This window comes from Aegilops tauschii, chromosome 5, assembly GCF_002575655.3.
Source record: "Aegilops tauschii subsp. strangulata cultivar AL8/78 chromosome 5, Aet v6.0, whole genome shotgun sequence".
In the NCBI taxonomy this organism is placed as follows: Eukaryota; Viridiplantae; Streptophyta; class Magnoliopsida; order Poales; family Poaceae; genus Aegilops; species Aegilops tauschii.
In genome coordinates this window covers 410,027,549-410,050,694 of record NC_053039.3, presented here as the reverse complement: position 1 = coordinate 410,050,694, position 23,146 = coordinate 410,027,549, and the positions used below count along the sequence as shown (strand labels likewise).

General features: G+C 47.1%; 2 protein-coding genes and 1 long non-coding RNA gene across 3 annotated transcripts; all 3 read right to left on the bottom strand.

Moving 5' to 3' along the window:
- Positions 1 to 11,952: 11,952 nt before the first annotated feature.
- LOC109751723 (protein PSK SIMULATOR 1) lies at positions 11,953 to 14,385 on the bottom strand. Its single transcript, XM_045229044.2, has 9 exons — positions 14,304 to 14,385; positions 14,104 to 14,198; positions 13,893 to 13,941; positions 13,708 to 13,814; positions 13,436 to 13,618; positions 13,088 to 13,210; positions 12,918 to 12,994; positions 12,736 to 12,765; positions 11,953 to 12,618 (listed from the first exon to the last, which is right to left on the bottom strand). Exons 3-9 carry the CDS (start codon positions 13,924 to 13,926, stop codon positions 12,414 to 12,416), a joined length of 759 nt encoding a protein of 252 aa, XP_045084979.1. The 5' UTR covers positions 13,927 to 13,941; positions 14,104 to 14,198; positions 14,304 to 14,385; the 3' UTR covers positions 11,953 to 12,413.
- A 1,000-nt stretch (positions 14,386 to 15,385) lies between these two features.
- Positions 15,386 to 17,843, bottom strand: LOC141020587 (cysteine-rich receptor-like protein kinase 43). The gene is made up of 7 exons (XM_073500517.1): positions 17,628 to 17,843; positions 16,980 to 17,315; positions 16,610 to 16,865; positions 16,267 to 16,492; positions 16,046 to 16,196; positions 15,759 to 15,980; positions 15,386 to 15,617 (listed from the first exon to the last, which is right to left on the bottom strand). The coding sequence occupies exons 2-7, from the start codon at positions 17,169 to 17,171 to the stop codon at positions 15,609 to 15,611; spliced, it is 1,056 nt and encodes a 351-aa protein (XP_073356618.1). The 5' UTR covers positions 17,172 to 17,315; positions 17,628 to 17,843; the 3' UTR covers positions 15,386 to 15,608.
- A 1,736-nt stretch (positions 17,844 to 19,579) lies between these two features.
- LOC141023468 (uncharacterized) lies at positions 19,580 to 22,795 on the bottom strand. Its single transcript, XR_012185059.1, has 3 exons — positions 22,440 to 22,795; positions 19,924 to 20,069; positions 19,580 to 19,837 (listed from the first exon to the last, which is right to left on the bottom strand). It is a non-coding gene; the product is annotated as an uncharacterized lncRNA (long non-coding RNA).
- Between the last annotated feature and the right edge of the window lie 351 nt (positions 22,796 to 23,146).

Sequence of the window (23,146 nt, the reverse complement as noted above, 5' to 3'; positions counted from 1 at the left end):
TTCCGAGGCCATGTCTGTACATGCTAGGCTCGTCAAGTCAACCTAAGTGTATTGCGTGTGTAAATCTGGCTTACACCCATTGTATGCGAATGTTAGAACCTATCACACCCGATCATCACGTGGTGCTTCCGAACAACGGACCTTAGCAATGGTGCACAGTTAGGGGGAACACAATTCTTGATATTTTAATGAGGGATCATCTTATTTATGATACCATCGTTCTAAGCAAATACGATGTATAAACACGATAAACATCACATGCAATCAAATAGTGACATGATATGGCCAATATCATTTTGCTCCTTTTGATCTCCATCTTCGGGGCGCCATGATCATCATCGTCACCGGCATGACACCATGATCTCCATCATCGTGTCTTCATGAAGTTGTCTCGCCAACTATTACTTCTACTACTATAGCTAACGGTTAGCAATAAAGTAAAGTAATTACATGGCGTTTTCATTGACACGCAGGTCATACAATAAATTAAGACAACTCCTATGGCTCCTGTCGGTTGTCATACTCATCGACATGCAAGTCGTGATTCCTATTACAAGAACATGATCAATCTCATACATCACATATATCATTCATCACATCCTTTTGGCCATATCACATCACACGGCATATGCTGCAAGAACAAGTTAGACGTCCTCTAATTGTTGTTGCAAATTTTTTACGTGGCTGCTATAGGTTTCTAGCAAAGAACGTTTCTTACCTACGCCAAAACCACAACGTGATATGCCAATTTCTATTTACCCTTCATAAGGTCCCTTTTCATCGAATCCGATCCGACTAATGTGGGAGAGACAGACACCCGCTAGCCACCTTATGCAACTAGTGCATGTCAGTCGGTGGAACCTGTCTCACGTATGCGTACGTGTAAGGTCGGTCCGGGCCGCTTCATCCCACGATGCCGCCGAATCAAGATAAGACTAGTAACGGCAAGTAATTGACAAAATCGATGCCCACAACAACTTGTGTTCTACTCATGCATAGAAACTACGCATAGACCTAGCTCATGATGCCACTGTTGGGGATCGTTGCAGAAATTAAAAAAATTCTACGCATCACCAAGATCAATCTATGGAGAGACTAGCAACGAGAGAGAGGGGGTGCATCTTCATACCCTTGAAGATCGCGATGCGGAAGCGTTACAAGAACACGGATGAAGGAGTCGTACTCGTAGCGATCCAGATCGCGGTTGATTCCGATCTAAGCGCCGAACGACGGCGCCTCCGCGTTCAACACACGTACAGCCCGGGGACGTCTCCTCCTTCTTGATCCAGCCAGGGGGGAGGATAAGTTGAGGGAGAGCTCCGGCAGCACGACGGCGTGGTGGCGGTGGAGCTTGTGGTTCTCCGGCAGAGCTTCGCTAAGCGCTACGGAGGAGGAGAAGGTGTAGGAAGGGGGAGGGCTGCGCCAGGATAAGGGGAGCGGTTGCCCTCCCACCCCCCCCCCCACTATTTATAGGGGGAAGGGGAGAGGGGGCCGGCCCCCTAGATCCATCTAGAGGGGCGGGCGGCGGCCCCTCGGGGGGGCAGCGGCCCCCTTAGGGTTTCCATCTAGGGGGGCGCCCGCCCCCGGGGGGGCAGCGGCCCCCTAGGGTGTCCAACCCTAGGCGCCTTGGGCCCTTGGGGGGGCGAACCAGCCCACTAAGGGGCTGGCTCCCACCCAACTACAGCCCATTAGGTCCTTCGGGGCAGGTGGACCCTCCCGGTGGACCCCCGGAACCCCTTCGGTGGTCCCGGTACAATACCGATAAACCCTGAAACCTTTCCGGTGACTGAAACTGGACTTCCCATATATAAATCTTCACCTCCGGACCATTCCGGAACTCCTCGTGGCGTCCGGGATCTCATCCAGGACTCCGAACAACTTTCGGTAACCACATACAATTCCCATTACAACTCTAGTGTCACCGAACCTTAAGTGTGTAGACCCTACGGGTTCGGGGACTATGCAGACATGACCGAGACATCTCTCCGGCCAATAACCAACAGCGGGATCTGGATACCCATGTTGGCTCCCACATGTTCCATGATGATCTCATCGGATGAACCACGATGTCAAGGATTCAATCAATCCCGTACGATTCCCTTTGTCTACCGGTATAGCACTTGCCCGAGATTCGATCGTCGGTATACCGATACCTTGTTCAATCTCGTTACGGCAAGTCTCTTTACTCGTTCCGTAACACATCATCCCGTGACCAACCCCTTAGTCACATTGAGCTCATTACGATGATGTCTTACCGAGTGGGCCCAGATATACCTCTCCGTCATACGGAGTGACAAATCCCAGTCTCGATTCGTGCCAACCCAACAGATACTTTCGGGGATACCCGTAGTGTACCTTTATAGCCACCCAGTTACGTTGTGACGTTTGGCACACCCAAAGTACCCTTATGGTATCCGGGAGTTGCACAATCACATGGTCTAAGGAAAAGATACTTGACATTAGAAAAGCTTTAGCAGACGAACTACACGATCTTGTGCTATGCTTAGGATTGGGTCTTGTCCATCACATCATTATCCTAATGATGTGATCCCGTTATCAATGACATCCTATGTCCATGGTTAGGAAACCGTAGCCATCTATTGATCAACAAGCTAGTCAACTAGAGGCTCACTAGGGACATGTTGTGGTCTATGTATTCACACATGTATTACGATTTCCGGATAACACAATTATAGCATGAACAATAAACAATTATCATTAACAAGGAAATATAATAATAACCATTTTATTATTGCCTCTAGGGCATATTTCCAACAGGTAGTCCTTCACGGACAAACCAAAGGGGTCAAACTCAACAGAAACATGATTATCAGTGGTGATTTGGCGAATAAAAATCAGATTTTTAATAAGAACAGGAGCTACAAGAACATCACGAAGAAGCAAAGGCTTAGTTGGGGATTGGATTTGAGCCTGGCCGACACGGTAAATAGGAATAGAAGATCCATCACCGACAGTAATAGAGGGAAAAGACGAAGGTGTGCAAGAAGAAAGCAAATTACTCGATGCAGACATATGGCGAGAAGCACCAGAATCGAAAATCCAATCCGTACCGAGTTCCCTTGTGCAGCAAAGTTGTTCATGGCTGGTAGAAAAACAGCTTGGTCCCAGCTCGGAGTCGAAGTAGAGGCCGGTGTAGTCATGGGAGCTTGCGGGTGTGGTGGCGTCAGCAGTAGGGCCGGCATCGGCGTAAAGAGAGAGACACCATCATTGTACTGCTGCATGTAGGGGGACGATGGAGCGCCATAGGATGCATAAGGACTGGTGTTGTAGATCGGTGGCGTGTAGGACGGAGCAGTGTGGTACGCGGCCATCGGCTGTCGGGGCGCGAGGACGGGCGCGCCGATGTGAGGGCGAGCACCGGGCTGCCAACCACCGGTACAGGCAGGCGGGGCACCATATGATGTAGGGGCGGACCAGGGCATAGGCCACGCCGGGACTAGCCCTGCCCATGGATCAGGAGATGGGCGCCATCCGGGCGGTGATGAAGCCGGGGGCGGTGGTGGCGCCGTTGGTGGAGCCGGGGGCGGAGCAGGAGCGGGCGCCGTGCGGAACTGCGGCGGCTTAGGATTTTTGCCCCGGTAGTTGGGACTTGGACGCCAGCCGGATGGTTGAGGAGGTGCTGTTGGTGGAGGTGATGGTGGCGGCGTTGACGCAAGCGGGCGAGGAGAAGCAGCGCGCCGCTCGAGGTAGCCGGGCGGCAGCAGCGGTAGCGGGGCTGGCGGGTTAGCCATACCCTAGGATCGAAAGTCTGATGCCATGTAGAATTGTATTGAATTGTATTGAAGAATTGTTGATACAATATTGTGCCGGTATAAGAAGTATATATAAGAGCCAAGCCGCATCTGACCTAAACTTATTACAAACCGAGTAGGAGTCTTAATCTTAATACAAGTTGTATTCTAACAGACCGCACCATCGCTCGCCACTTCACAATCGAACTAGCTAGCGAGGTCGTAGCTGGCCGGCCGGTGATGATCATCGGGATACTACAACAACAAATTAAACCAGTCAATTCACACAGCAAGGCATCGATGGATGGATGGTCCTCGATCGCCCGGGTCTCCGTCCGTCCAATCGAAATGCACATATATAGTCCCCGCGGCATCCGGTCTCGATTAACGCACGTACCAGCGCAGGCCGCGGGATGTATCCATCCGTCCGTCAAAGGATGAAATCACCATCTGTCCCCCTGGCCCTCCCGCCGGCCGACACGGGCGAGCTCTGGCCCGCGGCGCCGTGCCGTCCGGCCGGCTGCTAGCAAGGCGTATCCGGCCGGCGAGCCCGCCCGCCGCCCGCCCGTGTGCACACATATATGTCAGCGCACCCGAAACGCACGCGAATGCATGGCAGGTGGCCGCTGCCCGTTGATCGGATGATGGCGCGCACACCGGCAGCGCAGCATGGGCGCGTGACGGTGTCGTCCTAGGACTGCAGCGGTCGCCGTCGGCCAGCTGCTTGATTATCATCGATACCGATCAGTTGGCCGGGTGTGGACGCGGAGGTCTCGCGGGGGAGGAACACGCGCGGACCGCTCGATAACGACGCTGCCAGCTGATCCACCCGTCTCGTCTTTGATGATTGAAGGTCGGTTCGGGTGGATCGTTGACTGATCGATCGGTTGGCGCCTTGGCGGTGAGCGATAATGATTGATCGAGAGAGAGAGAGAGAGAGAGAGAGAGAGAGAGAGAGAGAGAGAGAGAGAGAGAGACGGTGTACGTGCGTTTGCGTGTACATGGACGTGGCATAATTTGTGACGGAGCTAGCTAGCTGCAAAATTGTGGTTCCACCACGGGATCAATGTGCCGACAACAAGATAGTCTGCACAGAGCTTTCGTGTGCAGTACTACGTGATTCTGGTTGAGGCCTTGAGGCTAGTTTTTTCTTTTTTGTGGAACACATTGAGGCTAGCTGCCACTGTAACCTACACATGGCATAGAATTGAAGATGGTCTTAGACTGTTGACCCCGGCCTGCTAGGCTGGATGTAAAGACCATCGAAGATGGTCCATCGTGCATACAGTACATACGTACGTACGTATGCATGCATGCATATGTGGACCAATCGCAATGATCGATGTAAAGCACATGCACCCATATATATAGTTATGGGCCAACGATGTACATGAGCGGTACATCGCACATATCGGTGACAAAACTACCACATAAGCAGTACGCCATAAAAACCAGTACATGCAGCCTCCATGCCGCGCTGCGCCCCGCCCCTGCTCTCCTTGCCCTTTTGTGCGAAAAACACGCTGTGGTGCGTACGTACGTACGTACGTACGTGCGTGCGTGCGTGCATGCTCGAAAGCCGATATCGAGCCAAACAGTAGCGGCTCGTACAATACGACGGCGAGCGCCACGGCTAAAGCCGTATAAACTGCGTCGCAGCAAGAGCGAGCTGCGATCGGTCGCAGCACAGTGACCTGAGATGAGGTCTAGACGCATTTAAGCGCGCGGAAGCCCACCGCCATCAACCGCCTAGCCTGGGCTGGCCCTGCCGCCGCCTGCCGGTCGATCGATCGGTTGCGCTACTTGAATGCACCGTACCGTCATGCATGCATGGAATCATCCATCGGTAGATGTGGGTGCAAGAAAGCATCTAGGGCGTGTTTGGTTGCTCGCATGAGGCCCAACTAGGCCCGTGCGAAAAGGGAACGGCCTGTTTGGTTGCCTGGTTTTCCTGCTAGGCCTGCATAGCACGAAACTTAAAACACCTCTGAGCCTGGCTCACTGGAAACCCAGGAATCGGCAGTTTCTGACGAGTTCAGGCTGAGGCAAGGGCAAGCCGGTGGGCCCTTGCACGAGTGAAGACGGGAGGGATGCCAAGTGATTATCTGAGTTCTTCTTCAACCTCCATTAAGCTTCTATCTAATCTCCTCCCTCTGATCTACACAGTGGTGCTTTGATTCGAGGTAAACTCTACACGAAAAAGATGCACCTCGATGCTACAGTTCCATTCAGGCGATCGGTTCATAGTTTCGTCGGCCGTAAGTTCTTAATCTCGTGTTCCCTTTTGGAGCTATTCTGGACGAATTTTGTCAGATTCGTCGCGCACGATCGATTATTTGAAATTTCCTTTGACCAGCAGCCTAATCTCGCGGTCCCTCACAACATTCGTATCGTAAGTTTTTGGTTTCGACGATCGTAGCTTCATCTCTCTTTCAACAGCAGTCTACTGCACTGACGCCGCCATGTCGAGCTCCTCTGTCCTCTGCTCCGAGCCCTCCTATTCGTCCCTCTCGACGCCGAAGCCCTTCCCCTTGATCTCCTTGCCCGCGTGCTACTACACTAGAGTCGTTTCCGGCGTCGCTCATCTCGGCCTACTCTCTGTCGTCCTCCTACTGCACTGATGTTGCAATGGCGCGCACACTGCTTTCTTGTGTCCTCTGCCTTCGCGCACACTGCAGTTCGCCGCGCCGCCGACGGGGTCGATCATCTTCGCCTCCTCTCTCTCGCCGTACTACACTAGAGTCGTTTCCGGCGTCGATCATCTCGGCCTCCTCTCTCGTCCACTGCACTGACGATACCATGGCGCGAGCATTGCATTCTCCTCCTCTGTCCACTGTCTTTGCGCGAGCACCGCAACTAGTTCGCCGACGGTGTCGCTCGCCGTGCCGCCGGCGGGGTCGCTCGTCCACGACTCCATGCTCGTCATGTCGGACACGGCGCCACGGCCACTATCCACCGCAGTCGCCATGGTCCGAGCACACTCATTTCTTCTCCTTCTTCCTCTGCTAGCTCTTAGCCCTGTGTGCTAAGTGCAAGTGCTAACTCTTAATCATACCCCATGCGGGCAACCAAACAACGTGTAGTGGCATGCGCCGAGACAATGCAGGCAACCAAACAACATGCCAAAGTTGATCCCCTAATGCAGGAAGTCCATATGCAGGCAACCAAACAACTCGCAGATGTCGCATATGAGGTTGTTCAGAGCCAGGCTGGGTTGAGATGTGTATGCAATGCAGCTACTGTTCCAAACTGGAACCAAACACGCCCCTACAAGGCCGGCCATCTGCAAGGAGCAATGCTATTCGTACGCACTGATTCTACAAAAACTTTACCTACCCACTTCAATCTGACGACGGGGTGGTTACAATCCTTAAAAGAACTAGGACATACTTTCTTCGTTCCAAATTACTCGTCGTTGAACTAAAACCACGACGAGTCATTTGGAACGGAGGGAGTACATTATTAGTGAAAGTCTTACATAGAAATTGGATTTTCCATCTCAAGTAAATATAGGATTGCCTAGGCGCGAGGTAACTATTTTTTTCTCTATCTTCAGTTTTAATCAATTTGCCAGATCCAATGGATTGAAGTACAACAGCACACATTAGTAGATTGGAGACCCAGGTTAGAAACCCCCAAATTCTAGGAGTAGATTGGGCACCCAAGTAATTCTAGGATTGCCTAAGTGCGAGGGTCCTGGTATTTTTTTCATGAAACTTCACACCAGAGTAGGTTGGACACCCAGGTTTCATATCTTCAAATTTAATTATTTTTCCTGCGATTTTTTGAAATCAATATTCGTTATGGGGGGTGGAGCACCCAAGAGCTCATGTGTATTTTCCTGGGCTAGTGTGTTATACTATGTTACTATGTTCCCTTAGAGCTTGAAATAACATATTTGCTAAGTCTTAATCCACTGAGACTTAGTTATGTCCCGGTCAGTGCTATATTCATGAATGATACGTGGAGATCCGTGTGAATTTTTCCTTTTAGTTTCTATTTATTGACTGTATCGAGATATAATGATGTCGATCGACTTGGGCCCTGTTTGGTTCATAAGTCGTAGGACTTTTTTTAGTCCCAAGTTATAAGTCCCAAGTCCCTAAAAAGTCCCTACCTGTTTGGTTCCTGAGACTTAACATGGACTAAAAGACCATATTACAACTATAAGTCCCTATAAAACTCTCCTTGAGAGTCTTATTTCATAAGTCTCAAATGCCCACTTTAAATCATTATAAGTCCCTCTTGTTTAGTTTAGATGGGACTTATAGGGACTTTACCTGGCAACAAACACCCTCTTAGACTTGATTAGATCTCAATCAACTAAAATCTAGCCACACACACACTTGAAATAATGCCGCGTGCGTTGCTTTAGGGTCGCCCCCTCCGCCTGCCATTCCATTCTGCCGCCGGTGAAGCGGACCCTGCAACAACGCCAAACGCAAAGTAAGTTTAATCATCTTGTTACAGCTAGCTAGAGGCCTAGATACCCAAACAGTTGGTCTTTGATCGCTAGCTCTACGTACATGGTACGTGTCCCTGCATGCATGCATGCACCAGGATCGCAGGCACTATTACCACAGCTGCGACTTGCATCATTTGCTGGGCCGACGATCAATCATGCATGCCATGCATGCACGCCAACCGATGATCAGAAGAAGGAAAAATAAAATAACTGTTGGTTGGCGTGTCTTAAAAGCCGGCTACAGGGAAGCATCTTCAGATCACTGCACACAAACACCACCGGCCCATGGAACGCACAGCCCTTCCCTGGGTCTAGGCCCGGGTGCACGCACGTGGTCTCTACGCCGCGCTTGGCGCGAGATACCGCGTACGTACGGCAGCGAGGGATGGAGGCGCCGATCTCGCGCTGTGCATCCGCCATGGGCGCGCACTCTGCGTGTGCATGCGTGCATGCAGTGCACTGACCCCCGTACCGGCCAGCATGGCCCCGCGCGCACGGCCGCGCCCATGCGTGATCGGCGCCATGGACCCCGGCCGGCGGCGGGCTGCTCCGTCCGTCGTCGTCTAACGGGCGACGGCGATGGCAAAGCGAATGGCCATGGTCCCTGGACATGTGCTTTTGGGTGCCGCGGGCGGGCCTACGTACGGCAGAACATGTGAGCGATGCATGGCAAGGATGGACCATGGGGCCGGCCGGCCGGCCGCGCGCCTCGGGCCAATGCGGCGGCAGCACGTCGGCGGCGACCTAGCGAGGTGGGGCGGCCGTGGTTTTGTTGATTGTTACTGCAGGTACGTAGCTTGTTGGATTTTGTGTGTCACGGAGAGGTACCTAGCCTTCATTCACGCACAAAAAAGAGGAGACGTACTACGTACCTAGCCTTGGGAAGGTACATGCATGCATGTTTTACCACCCGACCAGAGTGCACGTAGTACCGCACTTGTGAGTTTGTTTGAGAATTGAGACATGCAACAAGAGAATGGATAGAAACGCGCAACTTGTCCAGATAGAATCTGACCACTGTGTTAATTACATGAGCCAAAAGCACGAAATACTAAGTAATCACACAAAGACAATAAAAGCGAGGACGTTTATCCTTTTTGAAGGTGTTCCGGAAGAAGTCAACTTAGTACTACTAGTTGTTAAATTAATATCCTGTAATGGTTGTCTCATGCTCCCTCCTTTCCGGCTCAAAGGGTTCATCTCAAATTTTTCAGATTTTCATTATATTAAGCTTACTTTGAGTCCAATTGAATTAAAGTACTTTGAGTCATACGCCACATTTAATTCATAGAGATAAAAGGAGAATTAGTGGTCATGCACATAGTATTATTCTACATGCACCATACAAGTCCAATGAGAGAGTGGGTGTTATATTTATTGCTTCAGAGATCAAACATGTGAGAAATATTTTATTGGACAGTTTTGTATCCACAAAACTCGTGTCAGCCACTCACAATCTACCTTGATTGATGAGATTTCAAATTTAAACCCTCTAAAAAGGAGTACTCTTGCCTTTCTTTAGGAAGATCGAACTTTGTTGATTAATATAACAAACTAAACCATATCTAAGAAACCAAAATAACTAAGGACGGCAACAAACCATGATAAAATTGAATGTTTTCTTTTCTATTTTTGTGAACGATGGGACTGAAAGTTGCACTAAGATCGTTTGAAGTTGCCACCTCCGCACACTCATGGTAACCATAGCCTTCGACAAAAAATTTGCGGGAGTCAGAGTTTTGGTGTGTGTGTGTGTGTAAAGAAGAGCCTGCATGTTGGTCCATGAGTGTGTGGGCCGGGCTGGCTGGACGGCTGGTCGATCCGTCCGTCCACCATTTATGAGCCGAATCCGGCCGCGGGACAAGCCGACGCGCCCATCCCGGCCACCCTCAACGGCAAGCAACCAAAAACCGTCCATGTATGCGACCGCAGCGCCGCGGCCGGCGCGGTGTCGCAGGCCGCCGCAGACGGCAGTCGTGGACGGCCGGATCGTACGTACGTATGCGGTCCGGCCTCCGGCGGCCGTACGTACGGCGCAGGTGGGCGCGGCGGAGGGCGCACATGAGCCGGCCACCGGCCGCGCGTGGGGCGCGCGTCGCCACGTGCGGTGCTCCCTCTCCCCGCCCGCCTCGCCGGCGGCCTGCCTGCCTGCCGGTGCATGATTCAGGCCGGGGCCACGTACGGACGGTGGTCCGGTGGTCACGCCCGGCCGGCCGGCCGTTGCCCAACGACCGCTTCACCACCAGGCCTTAGCAACAATCAAGTAGGAGCACTACGTAGAGTGCAACGAAAAAGCGTCCATGAAAACCCGATCATCACGCAATAATTCTCGCTCGGTTATCAACAATTTTAGATGAAATCGGGGATAGATCTTCTAGTTTTTCTTCTTTCTCGATCCGTCATGTAAGCAGGGACAACAATAGAGTTGCTGATCAATGTGCTAAGTTAGCTTACACATTGGACATTTCAGAAGTTTGGCTTGATAAGAGCCCTGACTTTCTAGTTGACAGCCTTGTGGCTGATTGTAACCGGATCGCTGTTAGTTAATAAAATCCCCAAAGTTTGATGGGAAAAAAACCGTCGTACATACATTACGTATGTATCTGCTAGCCAATTTTTTTAACCGGGCATAACCCCTTTTCATTACCGTGACATAACAGAAATACATCAGTCCAAATAAAGACGAAAACCCGACGACACAACAGCCCCTACATCAACCATAAACACTCACACAGGAGCACCAAAAGATAATACCCACACAGGGGTGAAGGAGCTAAAACTGTTTAACGAAGACACGTCCACCTCTACCTCAGTGCGCCACTCCGTCCTGACTTGCTGCACGGATTCTCATCATCATCGACGCATTCTCTTTCAGCATCTCAGCCCCAGTCCTCAGATCTGCAGCGTCCTTCTGCTTCAACAAACCTACACAATATCATAGTGTAGCACAAGCAGAAAAGACATATTCAAAACGAAAATCCAACTTGATGCCCAGACTCATCTACTCCCGCTCAGAAAAAAAATCAAAACAAATATTAGAAAAATTCAAACAAATCGGCGTATCTGCCAGCCACATGGATAGCATGGTTACACGTCGTCAGATTCTACGCCCACCACTCCATCACCAGTGTCATCAGCCAATACCACTGCATGGCTAGGCAGCCAAGGCAGGCCTAGCCTATAGCTAGTAGTAGTAGGAAGAGTACTGATCTCCAATCACCAGAGAGTAGAGTAGAGACGGCATGAATTTCCAGTGAGAAGACAAGGGCCGGCATCACTGAACTCCTTGACCATTTGCCAGGCGTGGCACCACATGGAGGGAAATGGCAAAGTGTGTAGCAGCCAGGCCGTGCCCACGGGGTAGGCCGATGCCATTACCACCACCACCAGCAGCAGCAGCAGAGACTGAAGAAAGAGCAGGGATGGATCATCGGTCGGCACGGATGACGCCTTTACTGCAATCTTGGCCCAGACAATCTGACGTATCCATCCAGCAAACTCAGCAAGCCGCCCATAGTGGTCGTGGTCACATACCATGGAAGGAAGCAGAAGATTAAATATGCCAAGCAGACCACGGCGTGCATGGATGGTTGCAGATTTTCAGTACAACTCAAGCTTGAGAGGCTTAAATACATATTATTTTTTTGTATATGCCCCATGTAACGCATCAACTTGCTTGACAACAAAGTAGTCGCAAAAGCTACTACCCCTCAAAAAAAAAAGTAGTCACAAAAATAATTCCAACACATAAAAGATTAAATTTCAACAGGCCGAGCAAAAACGACAACGTTTACTCGCCAAGGTTACTTGTCATAGTATTTTTTTTATACAACAGATCACAAATACTCCCTCCGTCCCATTCTTATATTATGGCGGAGGGAGTAACAGATAAAGTTTGTGTATAGAAGAGTGCTAAAAATCTAAAACAAAATATGTAGGCAGATGCAGAGAACCAAACTGCACAAATGTGAGGTTACCATTTAGTTGCCGACATATACAAGACCGAGCGAACAGAGTTCTTGGGTAAGTCTCAGAGACAACCGAGAGCCTGCTTAAAAACTGAAACTTCACAAGAATCGTCTCATTTCCCTCGGCGTTACAACTGTTTGACGCATCTGAAGAGGGCAAGACCGAAAAATCAAGCATCCGGGGCTGCCTTATCACCTCAACTGTTCATCAGCACCTTCATCTTGGACTTATTTCTCGTCCGTAGGCAGCGAAACAAGAAGATGAAGAGCCAGAACAAGCTCCGCTATGTAACCTTCGGTCGTCTCCTTGTTTGCGTAGTACAGCGTCTCTACCTTGCTCACTTTGGCGTCTGCATGAGCGAGCATGGAACCGACGCTGATACGACTGTCTCGTTCGAACCAGTTCGCTTCGTCGATATCAACACACTCCGTCCTGTAAAAGGAGATTTGGTTCATGAGAAATCAGGGCCAGAACATTGCAGTTTATACATCTGTTGCATGAGCAAACGCGCAAACGAGATGAGCTGTCGGATGATTATACGGTACGTACCCTTTCATCGCCCATTCCGCAAGGTAAAACCTGATACACATCAAGAAGGCAGCCAGGTGAGCCATGAACATATATCACTAAGAACAATTTTTCCAACATCTATAGCTATATGTGCAGTAATATTAGAAGTAATGTACTTCCAGTAGTTGTGTTCTGTTCACTGGAGCACTTGCACGAAGTACCTCGTGGATTCCGCAGCTGGCACAAGCCATCGCAATACCCTGTCCATTTCAGCTCTCACCTCTGCTACCGTCATGGTCTACAAGATGCAGATAGAGCCGAGATGACAAGGGATGGATTCCCTATTTAGCTATTTTATATGTAATGTTTGCTGAAAGAGTTAGCTACCTACCTGTTTTTCTCCGAGGGGAAAACCCCGCCGCAGTTGGGTATGCAGGATTGGTTTGATCCGAGGAGGCAGTGCTTGGTATAACGCCTTCCGAGCATTCTGAGGAACCGCTGGTGATGCCAATGCCTGCCAATGGGATATGTATGTATGTCATTAAAGCATAACAAGAGTCAACGAAATTTCTACTGCGGTTGTTTTGCTTCGTTGGTGTAATGTTGGTCATGTGTGTTTTGGCCTCTGCTTTACTCGTCTGAATTTTCTGCTGTAAGGATCCTTAATTTTGGTTTTCAAGCGGGTGTCACAGTTACTACTATATAACTTGATGTCAAGTCTGGGAAAACGGAGACATACCAAAGTTTCTAGCTGCAAAATGACATTGGCGTAATGCAACGCGAGTCCAGCAGGCCCTAACGTTTTCGCGAGGTTTTTAGCCACACGAAGTTCTCCAGATGATTGCTCGGCATGGTTCTCCAAGAAAGCTCTGTTGATCTCAAGATGGATGAAGCTCACGATCTCTACAAGTCTCTCTACAATCTGCAACAAGAAAACATGGATCATTGGTAATTTCATGACCTAGATTGAAGAGACACTAACCGTAAGTCATCATCATTACGGGTTATTACATCTTCCATACTCTTCGACCAGAGTGATTTCCTTTTTAAGACCTTCACCGCACCCCTTTGGCTCTTGACAGCATCAATTTGTTTCTTAACAGGACTAGCTGCTACATCTGCATATATATAGTTACTGTGTAGTTAGAAAGAAGAGGAGACTCATTGAATGCGAGTGATGAAATGGTTTGTCGTACAATGAGCGTGCTCAAGTCTGTCCAGTGCTAGCATTTCTTGGCGCAGAACCTGAACACATGGAAAAGCGAAAACGGAATTTCAGTGTTTTGTCTGCTGAAAATATCTGTACAAGGATGTGAGCGTGCAAAGAAGAGACATAATTGGTTTGTAAGGGGAAAACAGCTGTGCGACCATGGTTTAGAAAATTCTCTCTCAGGAAGAAATACTGACCCATGTATTTTGTGCCAATTTTATCAGATACTGCAAACTGGGAGGTGCTTCTTCACTGGAGTTGTTCTTAGATGTCACTGTCAGTGCAGAACCATCTGTTCATTGACAAGAACAATTATGTACACAGAACACAAAAAGATGAGCTATGGTGAATACATGGACTCCGAAGTGAATTAAGTGGTAATGACGATAAGTTTTACCTGCGGAAATACCTATCGAGATTGTGCCATTGAGGATCTTCACACAGATCTCCAAACCGGGCAACCTCTTTACAAAATCGTCTCAACTCTTCTCTGCATAATTCCAATAAAATACATGTAATATTTTTCTTAAATAAACTGCTAAACAGACAGGCCCGGCAAATCCTGTTACCGTATTTCATCTTCAATGAGAATGGACAGCTGACTGTAATCTTCCGAAATAAGACAGCGAACACCTTCCGACCTAAGCACACCCTCTTTCAGGTGCCTTATTCTTTGTTTAGAGAGGGATTTTATCAGATTAGAGGCCATGACAATTGTGTTGGCAACCTCAAAAGCTTGGATCAATATCCTTCTTCCTTTGGGAGCAGAGCGGAAAACAGTGCTCATGTTTCCAGAACCTGGGGCGAATGCTCTACTCAATATTCTGTCGAATTTTGCGGCTAAATTGCTGGAATCTACATCGCCCCGCCCTAAAATTGTGTCTACTTCTGATTCCTGTAAGATTAGAGGAGGCAATGTACTTTCAAACACTTCTGTTTGAGGCTAGTAATTAAGATGTAATACTCGATTAGTGAATTAAGACATCGTGTGGGTGGTCTGATTTTCGTGCTTTGCACCTCTGTAATCTATAACTATTTTCTTCTTGACTAAATACATGACGCAGTACTACTGTAAATTCTTTTGAGGGAAAATGTTTCAAAAGAGCAGCTCTTTTAAGATGCACCAGTTTTACCTCCTTAGGAGTAAGAGGAATGGTGCTCCCTCCATAGCACAAAATAAGTGACGTTTTGGACAATTGACATGGTCTTCAAGATGTGACTTTGACCACTAATTTCTATTGAATATATATAAATAAATAAATAATATTCTAGAAATACTTTTCAAGACAAATCTATACATATGATTTACAAATTTTCATTCTGAATAATTAAAATCACATTTCTAGTAAAAGAAAGTTTTACTGAAAGCATGTCCAAAACGTCACTTATTTATGATACCATTATTTTTCCTCAAATGACTTGCATTAGTTATTCCTTGCACTTCCAGCAATCCATCTGAGTGTTTTCTTCAGAGACAACCCCTTCTATAGTCCTATCATGAACAAATTCTTTCAAATGTTTAATGGGCTTCGGAGTTAGTTTTGCATGTACTGCCAGATAATCCACTTGTCAAAATCCTAAAGAGTCTTGATTTCCTTTTCTTGTAGTACAACGTACAAGCATTTTAAAAAAGAGAAGCTGCATGCAGAAACTAGTTAGATTTTCAATGGCTGTGTGCATCACTCGATGCAGAGGCCGGGGGTCATTCCCTCTGTTAAAAAAAATAGAGTTTGATTTCATTTTCCCGTAGTACAATGAAGAAGTTTTGTAAAAGAAGCTAAGAACATGAGCAAGGACGACATATCAACTTCTGTTGAGACAGTAAAATAGTTATTTTGTAATATCAACTTACGTAAGTTACTACTGCTGGTCCATCATTCTTGTCAAAACAACCATTCGTGCTTTCCAATTCATTCAGAGTTTGCAACATATCCCATGCAGAGGGCCTTTCATTGGGATCTGGATTAAGACACTTAAGTCCCAATGCAATGCATCTGTTTACTTGTTGGGAACATATTTCCTGCGTTTTATGCCCCATTGTTTTTTCCAATATGTGCCTCCAATTTCCAACCATCTACAAATTTGCCACAGCAAGTTAGTAAATCATGAAAATGCAAATGGTGAATTTATTCATCTTACATTCTCAATGAAGTGCTCAAACGGTGCTTCACTACTATGGGGATATTCCCTGCTTCCCGTCATTAGCTCAACGATTATAATGCCCAAACTGTATATATCCGACTTGGTTGAGATTACTCCATTTGTTATGTACTCTGGTGCCATGTATCCACTGCATAAAAACAAGGATACGTTTTTATATACTAGATCAAGAAGCAATGAAGTCCTGAGGAATAGCTTACAGTGTACCCCCACGACTTTCAGTGATAACTCGAGACTCTTGTTGGCCAAAGAGCCTAGACATGCCAAAATCTGCAAGCTTGGGGACCATATTATCATCCAGCAATATATTTTGGGGTTTAAGGTCCAAATGAACAATCCGGCATTCCGTGTGAAGGTAATGCAAGCCGCTGCAAACCCCCTTAATTATATCATATCTTATGTGCCACTCAAGTCCACAAGATTCAGCTGCAGAAATAGACAAAAAAAATGTATATCGGATCATCCAACTTAATTTATGTTAAAATAATGAAGTTCAAAGGAAAACAAGGTCTGGCTACAGCACAGCATGCTACAACAATATACCAGAAAGATGCTTATCAAGGCTGTTGTTTTTTAGATACTCAAAGCAGAGCAATCTCTTCCGTATCTCAGCCATGACATATCTCCCACCTACTTTTGTCGCTTCCCACCGTGATTCAGCGCAGTAGCCTACAAGCTGTACCACGTTTTGGTGCTTAACCCCAATAAGATAGGTGACCTCATTCTGGAATTGATCATCTTCTACTCGAATTTCAAAAAGCTTCTTCACAGCAATCATTTTCCCATTTTGAAGTATTCCCTGTCCACGTCATTTTGTCAGTACACACACTTTCCTTTGATGGAATGCCGCATGCTAACATTCGCAAAGTAAACGGTAAAGAAGAAGAAGAAGAAGAAAACGAATCAGCCATACCTTGTAAACCACACCAAACCCACCTCTTCCCAGTTCTTGGTCGACAGAAAAATCGCGTGTGATGCCTTTCAGAAACTCTACCGGCAGGCAAATTGGTGTGACACTTGGCGCTTGCAGCATGTTCTCCAGTTCACCGAAATCCATAGTGTTTGGCAGGAAAGCATTGGCGTGTTTACTGGTTTCGATGCCCATTTTTCTTACTCCTATAAAGATATCACCCCCCTCTTATGTGAGCCAGTCTTGCAAACAGCTGAGATGATGGCCCTCTCTGCTCCTCCAGAGTTGGGATAAAAATTGGGAGCATCTGTTCAGCAGGATCAAAGTGGATGTGTCCAGCTTCCAGGATAAAAATTGAGAGCCAGGTTAAATACGATCACAGCTAATAATATGATTAAATTACAGGTCTTTCCCATATGCTAGTGCAGGAACTGCTGAACTTGTTAAATTTCATCAAATCTGCATGTAATATATTGAACTGCGCGGCACGAATCCATGGCTCCCTGCCTGCAACACGACAAGGGGGGGAGCGAGGCGGGCGGGGATCTTCAGTGAAGCCGAGGGAGGGAAATCGGTTTTCGGTCGTTTCGATGAAATCAATCCCTACTGCTACGGGTTATGCCCAGTGAGGTCGAGGGATTGATTCCTAACCTGAATCTGCAGCGCTGGGCAGAGCCTGAATCGAATCGAAGATGCTGGGGATACGATACGCCCGTGCAGTACACAACAGAACAGGGATAGATTTTTTTCTTTCTTTTGATGGGTAGAGCAGGGATAGATGAATCTGGGGCGGAAGGTTGACTCTCCGGGTCTCCGCCAAATACACTAGATTAGGCCACGGTATATATGAACCCATTTTGAAAACACATTTCTAAATGCTAAAAGTTTCTGAAAAAGAATTGCGCCCGTACATCTCCATGTTTTATGTGTGCGCAGAAAGTTTCGTGTAAAGATAACTTATTTTATTTTATTTTTTAACACAATACAGACGCAAGCGCTCATATACACGTGCATACAGTCACCCCTATGAACGCACACACGCACGCCCTATCCCCTATGAGCAACTCCGAAAGACTAAGCCGGCATATCATCTTGAAATTTACGAAGTCACCGTAGGCACCTCGTCATCGACGGGAACGTCTCCTCCCACTAAATGCGCGTCGCCGGAAATTCTGAAATAAATACGAGCACCAGAACTTGAACCCTGATGGGTTGGGGATACCACAGTCCCACTAACCATCCAACCACAAATTGGTTCGCAAGACAACTTATTTTTGGCCTGTGAAAAAAATACAAAAAAAGTGTCATTAAATGCTATTTAGAAGAACTGAACTTTGTCCTTTTTGCGAAGGCAAAATAAAAAGACATCTGTACGCAAAACTTTGTGCCGCACACATATTTTGCGAACATGTATGTGTGATTGTTTTTTTTTTTTGAATTTTTTGAGATTTGAAAAATACGTTTAAAGTGCACTTTTAAAATGGGGTTCATATGTACCAGGTTTAGGACGTGTCTTCTCCACTAGATTAGTACTATGTTCATTTTTTGTTTAATCTGTATATTAACTTTGATCGATAAAAATTATTACCGACTTTGACTGGCAGTCTTACACTCATCATGAGAGTGGAGTGAAATGTGGGCTGCGAGAAATTACGCAATCCCGGTTCTGGCAACCAGCATTTCAGAGCCACATGCGTCAATCAGGTCCAACCGAAGAGCAACACAGACTTGTATCAACGCTTGCCCTAAAACACCTTCATCCTTACAAGTCATGCTTTGCCTCCTCCCACAACTGATGCGAGACACTAGCCTGTCAATAACAAAACAATCCCATCTGAGAATCTGATATAACAGCAACTCCATATCGGTCAAATTGTGATAATAATCATTTGTATGGCAATTATAGCTGAAAGTGGCGGTCTAGCAGAGTCGCCATACGCACCTCGACATCCGTAATTTATGGAGGCTACTCAAAATCGAGTCCATGAGCCTCTAAGTTTTCGGGTTGGTAGCGCCTATACGGAGCGGCCTCTACATAAAAGCCACTTGCGCGGGGTGAGTTTTAACCTGACCTCTTCTTTTCGTGTGCGGCCCAATCAATGTTGTTCCGCTCTGTCGATGACACAACCACTTCTCCATCGAGAAGAGCGCCCATTAATGGTTGCCGTTGCACCTGTTTCTCACCCGTGCGTGACAAATCTTGTTATGTTTCTCGTCGGAGCACGCTCATCCTTTTTTTTTTCTTGCGAAATTATATGTGAGTTTTATTCCAACGTCACAGGTAACCAGACCACCCGGCTCGGCGGCGCCACTCACCCATTCGCCCCCTTCACCCACTCCCCACCTATGACCTATCTTCCCCCTTCTCCTGTGGCCTGAACAAAGATGAGAAATTTATGTTATGGCCATGCTACTTAACTCGAGCATTATCCACTTGTATCTCGTCATTTTTGTCTAGGTCACACACAGATGGCATAATTTTGGATGATTTTTTGCAGGCGCACATGATAGAGCGTCCATCGCTCACAACCTTCAAAAGATTTCGCGTTTTCGAGAAATTCATTAAAAAAATGGGTTGCACGGAATTCTCTTTCCAGATTAAATGGAAGGCGGCACCGGGGTGGCCCGTATGGCATTTGCTTGCAACGACGCACTTGCACCGGCAGGTACAGTACTGGACAAGGGTTCAGTTAGCGACATCTTTACACAGGTCAATTCAGACAACAACTAGCGTACAATTAAACATTCTGATACTTTATGCATATCTATGCGCTAATGGATGTCGCAGCGATACGCGTCGATGTCACCGGGGCTCCTGCCTCCTGGGAAGCCACGAACAGTGGTCTCTCCCTCCACCATATCTGAAGTTCATATGGAAGGAGGGACTGGATGAGTAGGCAGTACTGCAGTTCATAACAGAAGATTGCAATCATGGTGCAGTACTCACCTGAAGAACTGGAAGGTAGAGCTTGAACTCGGGCGGCAGCTCCTCCTCTTTTCATCCGGTCGGAGAGCTTCAACTGAATGTTGTTCCAACCGCCGTCAAGCTACAACGGCATTGTGCAGATATATGGCTTCACCCTTTGTGACAGACTGAACAAAGAATGCATGTTACCACAAGTTCGTACTCTACACAGTGGTTGCATGAGCAAAGGGGGAAAAATAGCAAAGCTGAAAATAATAGCTCTAGTTTCACTGAGAAACAGCTTAAGAGTCATCATTTGTATATGTTACCACACCATGCCAACACTGGTCAGAAAAAGAAGCGATGTTGGATAAAAGTGCTATTGGCTTTCAGCTCAAAGTAACAGAGTAACAGCTAACAGCTTTGTCTTTCTCACTATGTCTTTACTTCTCCCTCATCTTTACACAGTTCAGAACTCATACACATGATTGTACTATCGCTTGTGATATTTCCTTAGCTACAGAGTCTATATTCTCCTCAGCGCCTACTACTCTTTTATTCTGATGAAACAAGGGATATATAACCTAGCACTGTGGGGTTATTTTCGATTAGATAAACAAGGACAGTGCAGATATATAGGCTAGCTCTGTGGGGTTGTTGTGCAGAAAATAAAAATACCCAAATTACATGGATGAATCATCAAGTAGAAACACACTTTTATTAAGTCCGTGTTTCATCAGAGAAAAGCTTGGCAAGAGTAGTCACCATCCATTTTAATACTCACAGGTTTATCAAGTTCACTTGCAGTGCTGCTAATAGACAAATCTGCCAACTAACACAAAAAAGGTTATATTTTATTTTTGAACAGATATTTTTTGAATTTTAAATACTTTTTTAGAACAGATCCTTACAAATTCAAAGCATGCTGCTGTGTGTTATGAATTAGTTGTTCAACTCTAGTTGAAGCAGAGAAAACATAGACCATAAGAGTATGCTTGGGAGTATCAGGCTCTGCCGATGGAGAGCTACTCGTTCCCGGCGCTGCCGATGCCAAACTGCCCATAGAGGATGAGTGAGTGGTATATGTGTGCTTGACCTTTTCCAGTTTAGGTGCCTATTTCAGAAGATAATCCCGTCCTTGTCTCTGATTTTGAATTTTTGATTTTGTTTTTTCTTGAGGATTTCAGGATTGAAGGGCACTTCGCAAGAGGGTTACGACGAGCAAGGTCGCTACTGTGTCTATTCTTATATAGTTTGTTTCAGAGAACTCAAACTACTTCTCTCAAATCTGTCAATTTGAAGAGAATTTTGTCATGGAACAGTCTTCGGTGAAGACTGCTCTAGAACTGGTGATATGTTTATAGGCGTTGTGCAAAATTTTGGTGATCTGACTGAGCGGATCGGTTTTGAAATATAGCCAAAAATCATGTCACTGTGCCACTACTGTTTTGCACAAAATTCTGTTCTGTTTGGGTGGTGCCAAACTACCAACAGTTGTATAGTTGTATGTTATTTAGGGTCTCGATTGCATATGACTTGGAGTTGTCTCTGTTGACATCACGTGGTAATGAAATTTACAACATTATTCCTGTCATATTCAGTTTAATCAAGCAGTATACCCTTTGATTCCCTACTCGTAAGGTGGTATATAAATAATCAAACCAGGGTTCAAGGCATCAGTTTCTACTATGTGAGATGCAGTTTTAACTCTAAGGCTCTCTGGCCTTTGTACTTCTACTATACATAATTTTGGAGGGCATCAATTTAAATCCAAGAAGTTTACCCATACACTTCCATTTGAATTTTCGAAATCCAAGAAATCTGAAGTTCTGAACCATTTGCACCTTTATTTGCTACGTCTTGCCCATTTTTTATTCAGATTTACTTCACTTATAATGGTACGTAGTAAGTTATACTAATTGTGAAGTGTTCCTCCCTTTTCTTTTGGCGAAAGAAAGTGTTCTTCAATTTTGAGCAAGTCCGAATTCTGAATAATTGGTTTTTGTCCTGTTGTGTGAACCAGGAACTTTTGGACTTTGGAACAATTCTCTACTACACTGCTACTACGAAAATATTAACAGCATGTAGATTTGCTTCAGTGTCAGTTGTTGTTATGAGTTTCAACTCATGTCAGCGGTCTTCATAGCCCTCGAAGAAGAAAAAACCTACAAGTTTTATTTGACGATCAGTTTTATTAAGCATTTTTGGCATTTTTGGCATTTTTCCTGGGAGGCATAGCTCCCCCCTATACTCCCCCCTCCACTGCTGCCCAGCCCTACCCCCGCAGCCTAGCTCCGCCGCCGGGCATACCTCCCCCCCTACCCCCCGCCCCCACTGTCCCCCCCTTTACCTGCGCCTCGGGCATACCTCCCCCCTCTACCTGCGCCCCTGTAACCCTAGACCCTCTACACACTACCGTATCTATACCCTACAGTCTATCTATCTCTACTCTACTACTACTCGCTGATAGCCTGGCTGAGGGAAACACTTTTAAATCGGTGCGAAGTCTTGTAAATCGGCGATGTGGGACTAAAAAGATGCAGCAGTATCCGTCTTACCCGTAACAGAGCCGGCCCGCGTCCCCTGCCGCTCCGGCGCGCATCCCCTTCGGCCCTTCGCTTCCGCACGGGTCCCCGGCGTGGGGGTGACGACGCGGACGTGCCGACGCGCGACCCTAATGCTCCTCCTCCCCCTCTTCCTCCTCTCACGGTGGCCGCCTCCCCTGCTCACCGACGTCGATGGTTCCGCGACGAGGTTGGGCGGGAGGTGGAGAAATCCGCCCCATGTCCGTGGAGAGCCACGGCAGCGGACGGAGTGAGCTCCGGCGAGGGATTTGGGGCCGATGCAGATGAGATCGATGGCACAGCGGTGGAGAGGAGGAGAAGAAGGGGCTCGACCTCGAGAGTGTCCGTACAGCAGCGTGCCGAGCCAATCTCTCCTATACAGCCGCGCAGGTGGGCCCACGGAGATGCCGGCCCAGGCCCTAGCGAAAATCGGCCCAGGTCTACATTCCATGTATTCTGTATCCTTTTTGTTTTTGAATTGATGCTTTCTCAAAAAAATAACACCTCCTGTATCTGTCGTTCGAGTGTTGACTGCTTCGATTTCCAGCACCTCTGAGGGCCTACGGTTCGTAGCTCTTTTCTCCATTTATTTTGTGGACCATCAGCCGTTCCAGTGAATTGTGCCCCATTCAATATTCATGTTGAGTAAGGAGTATTTATTTATCTTTGTTATAATATCTTGTTGAGGTACGAATCAACAT

Excerpts from the sequence above, each read along its gene's own strand:
- LOC109751723 (XM_045229044.2), bottom strand. The coding sequence starts at position 13,926 with ATGCTAGCACTGGACAGACTTGAGCACGCTCATT. Across the intron at positions 13,619-13,707 it reads GGTCGAAGAGTATGGAAGAT|ATTGTAGAGAGACTTGTAGA; the intron begins GTAATAACCCGT and ends TTCTTGTTGCAG. Across the intron at positions 13,211-13,435 it reads TTTTGCAGCTAGAAACTTTG|GCATTGGCATCACCAGCGGT; the intron begins GTATGTCTCCGT and ends TCCCATTGGCAG.
- LOC141020587 (XM_073500517.1), bottom strand. The coding sequence starts at position 17,171 with ATGGGCATCGAAACCAGTAAACACGCCAATGCTTTCCTGCCAAACACT. Across the intron at positions 16,493-16,609 it reads CCTTGATAAGCATCTTTCTG|CTGAATCTTGTGGACTTGAG; the intron begins GTATATTGTTGT and ends CTATTTCTGCAG. Across the intron at positions 16,197-16,266 it reads GAAAGTCGTGGGGGTACACT|TGGATACATGGCACCAGAGT; the intron begins GTAAGCTATTCC and ends GTTTTTATGCAG.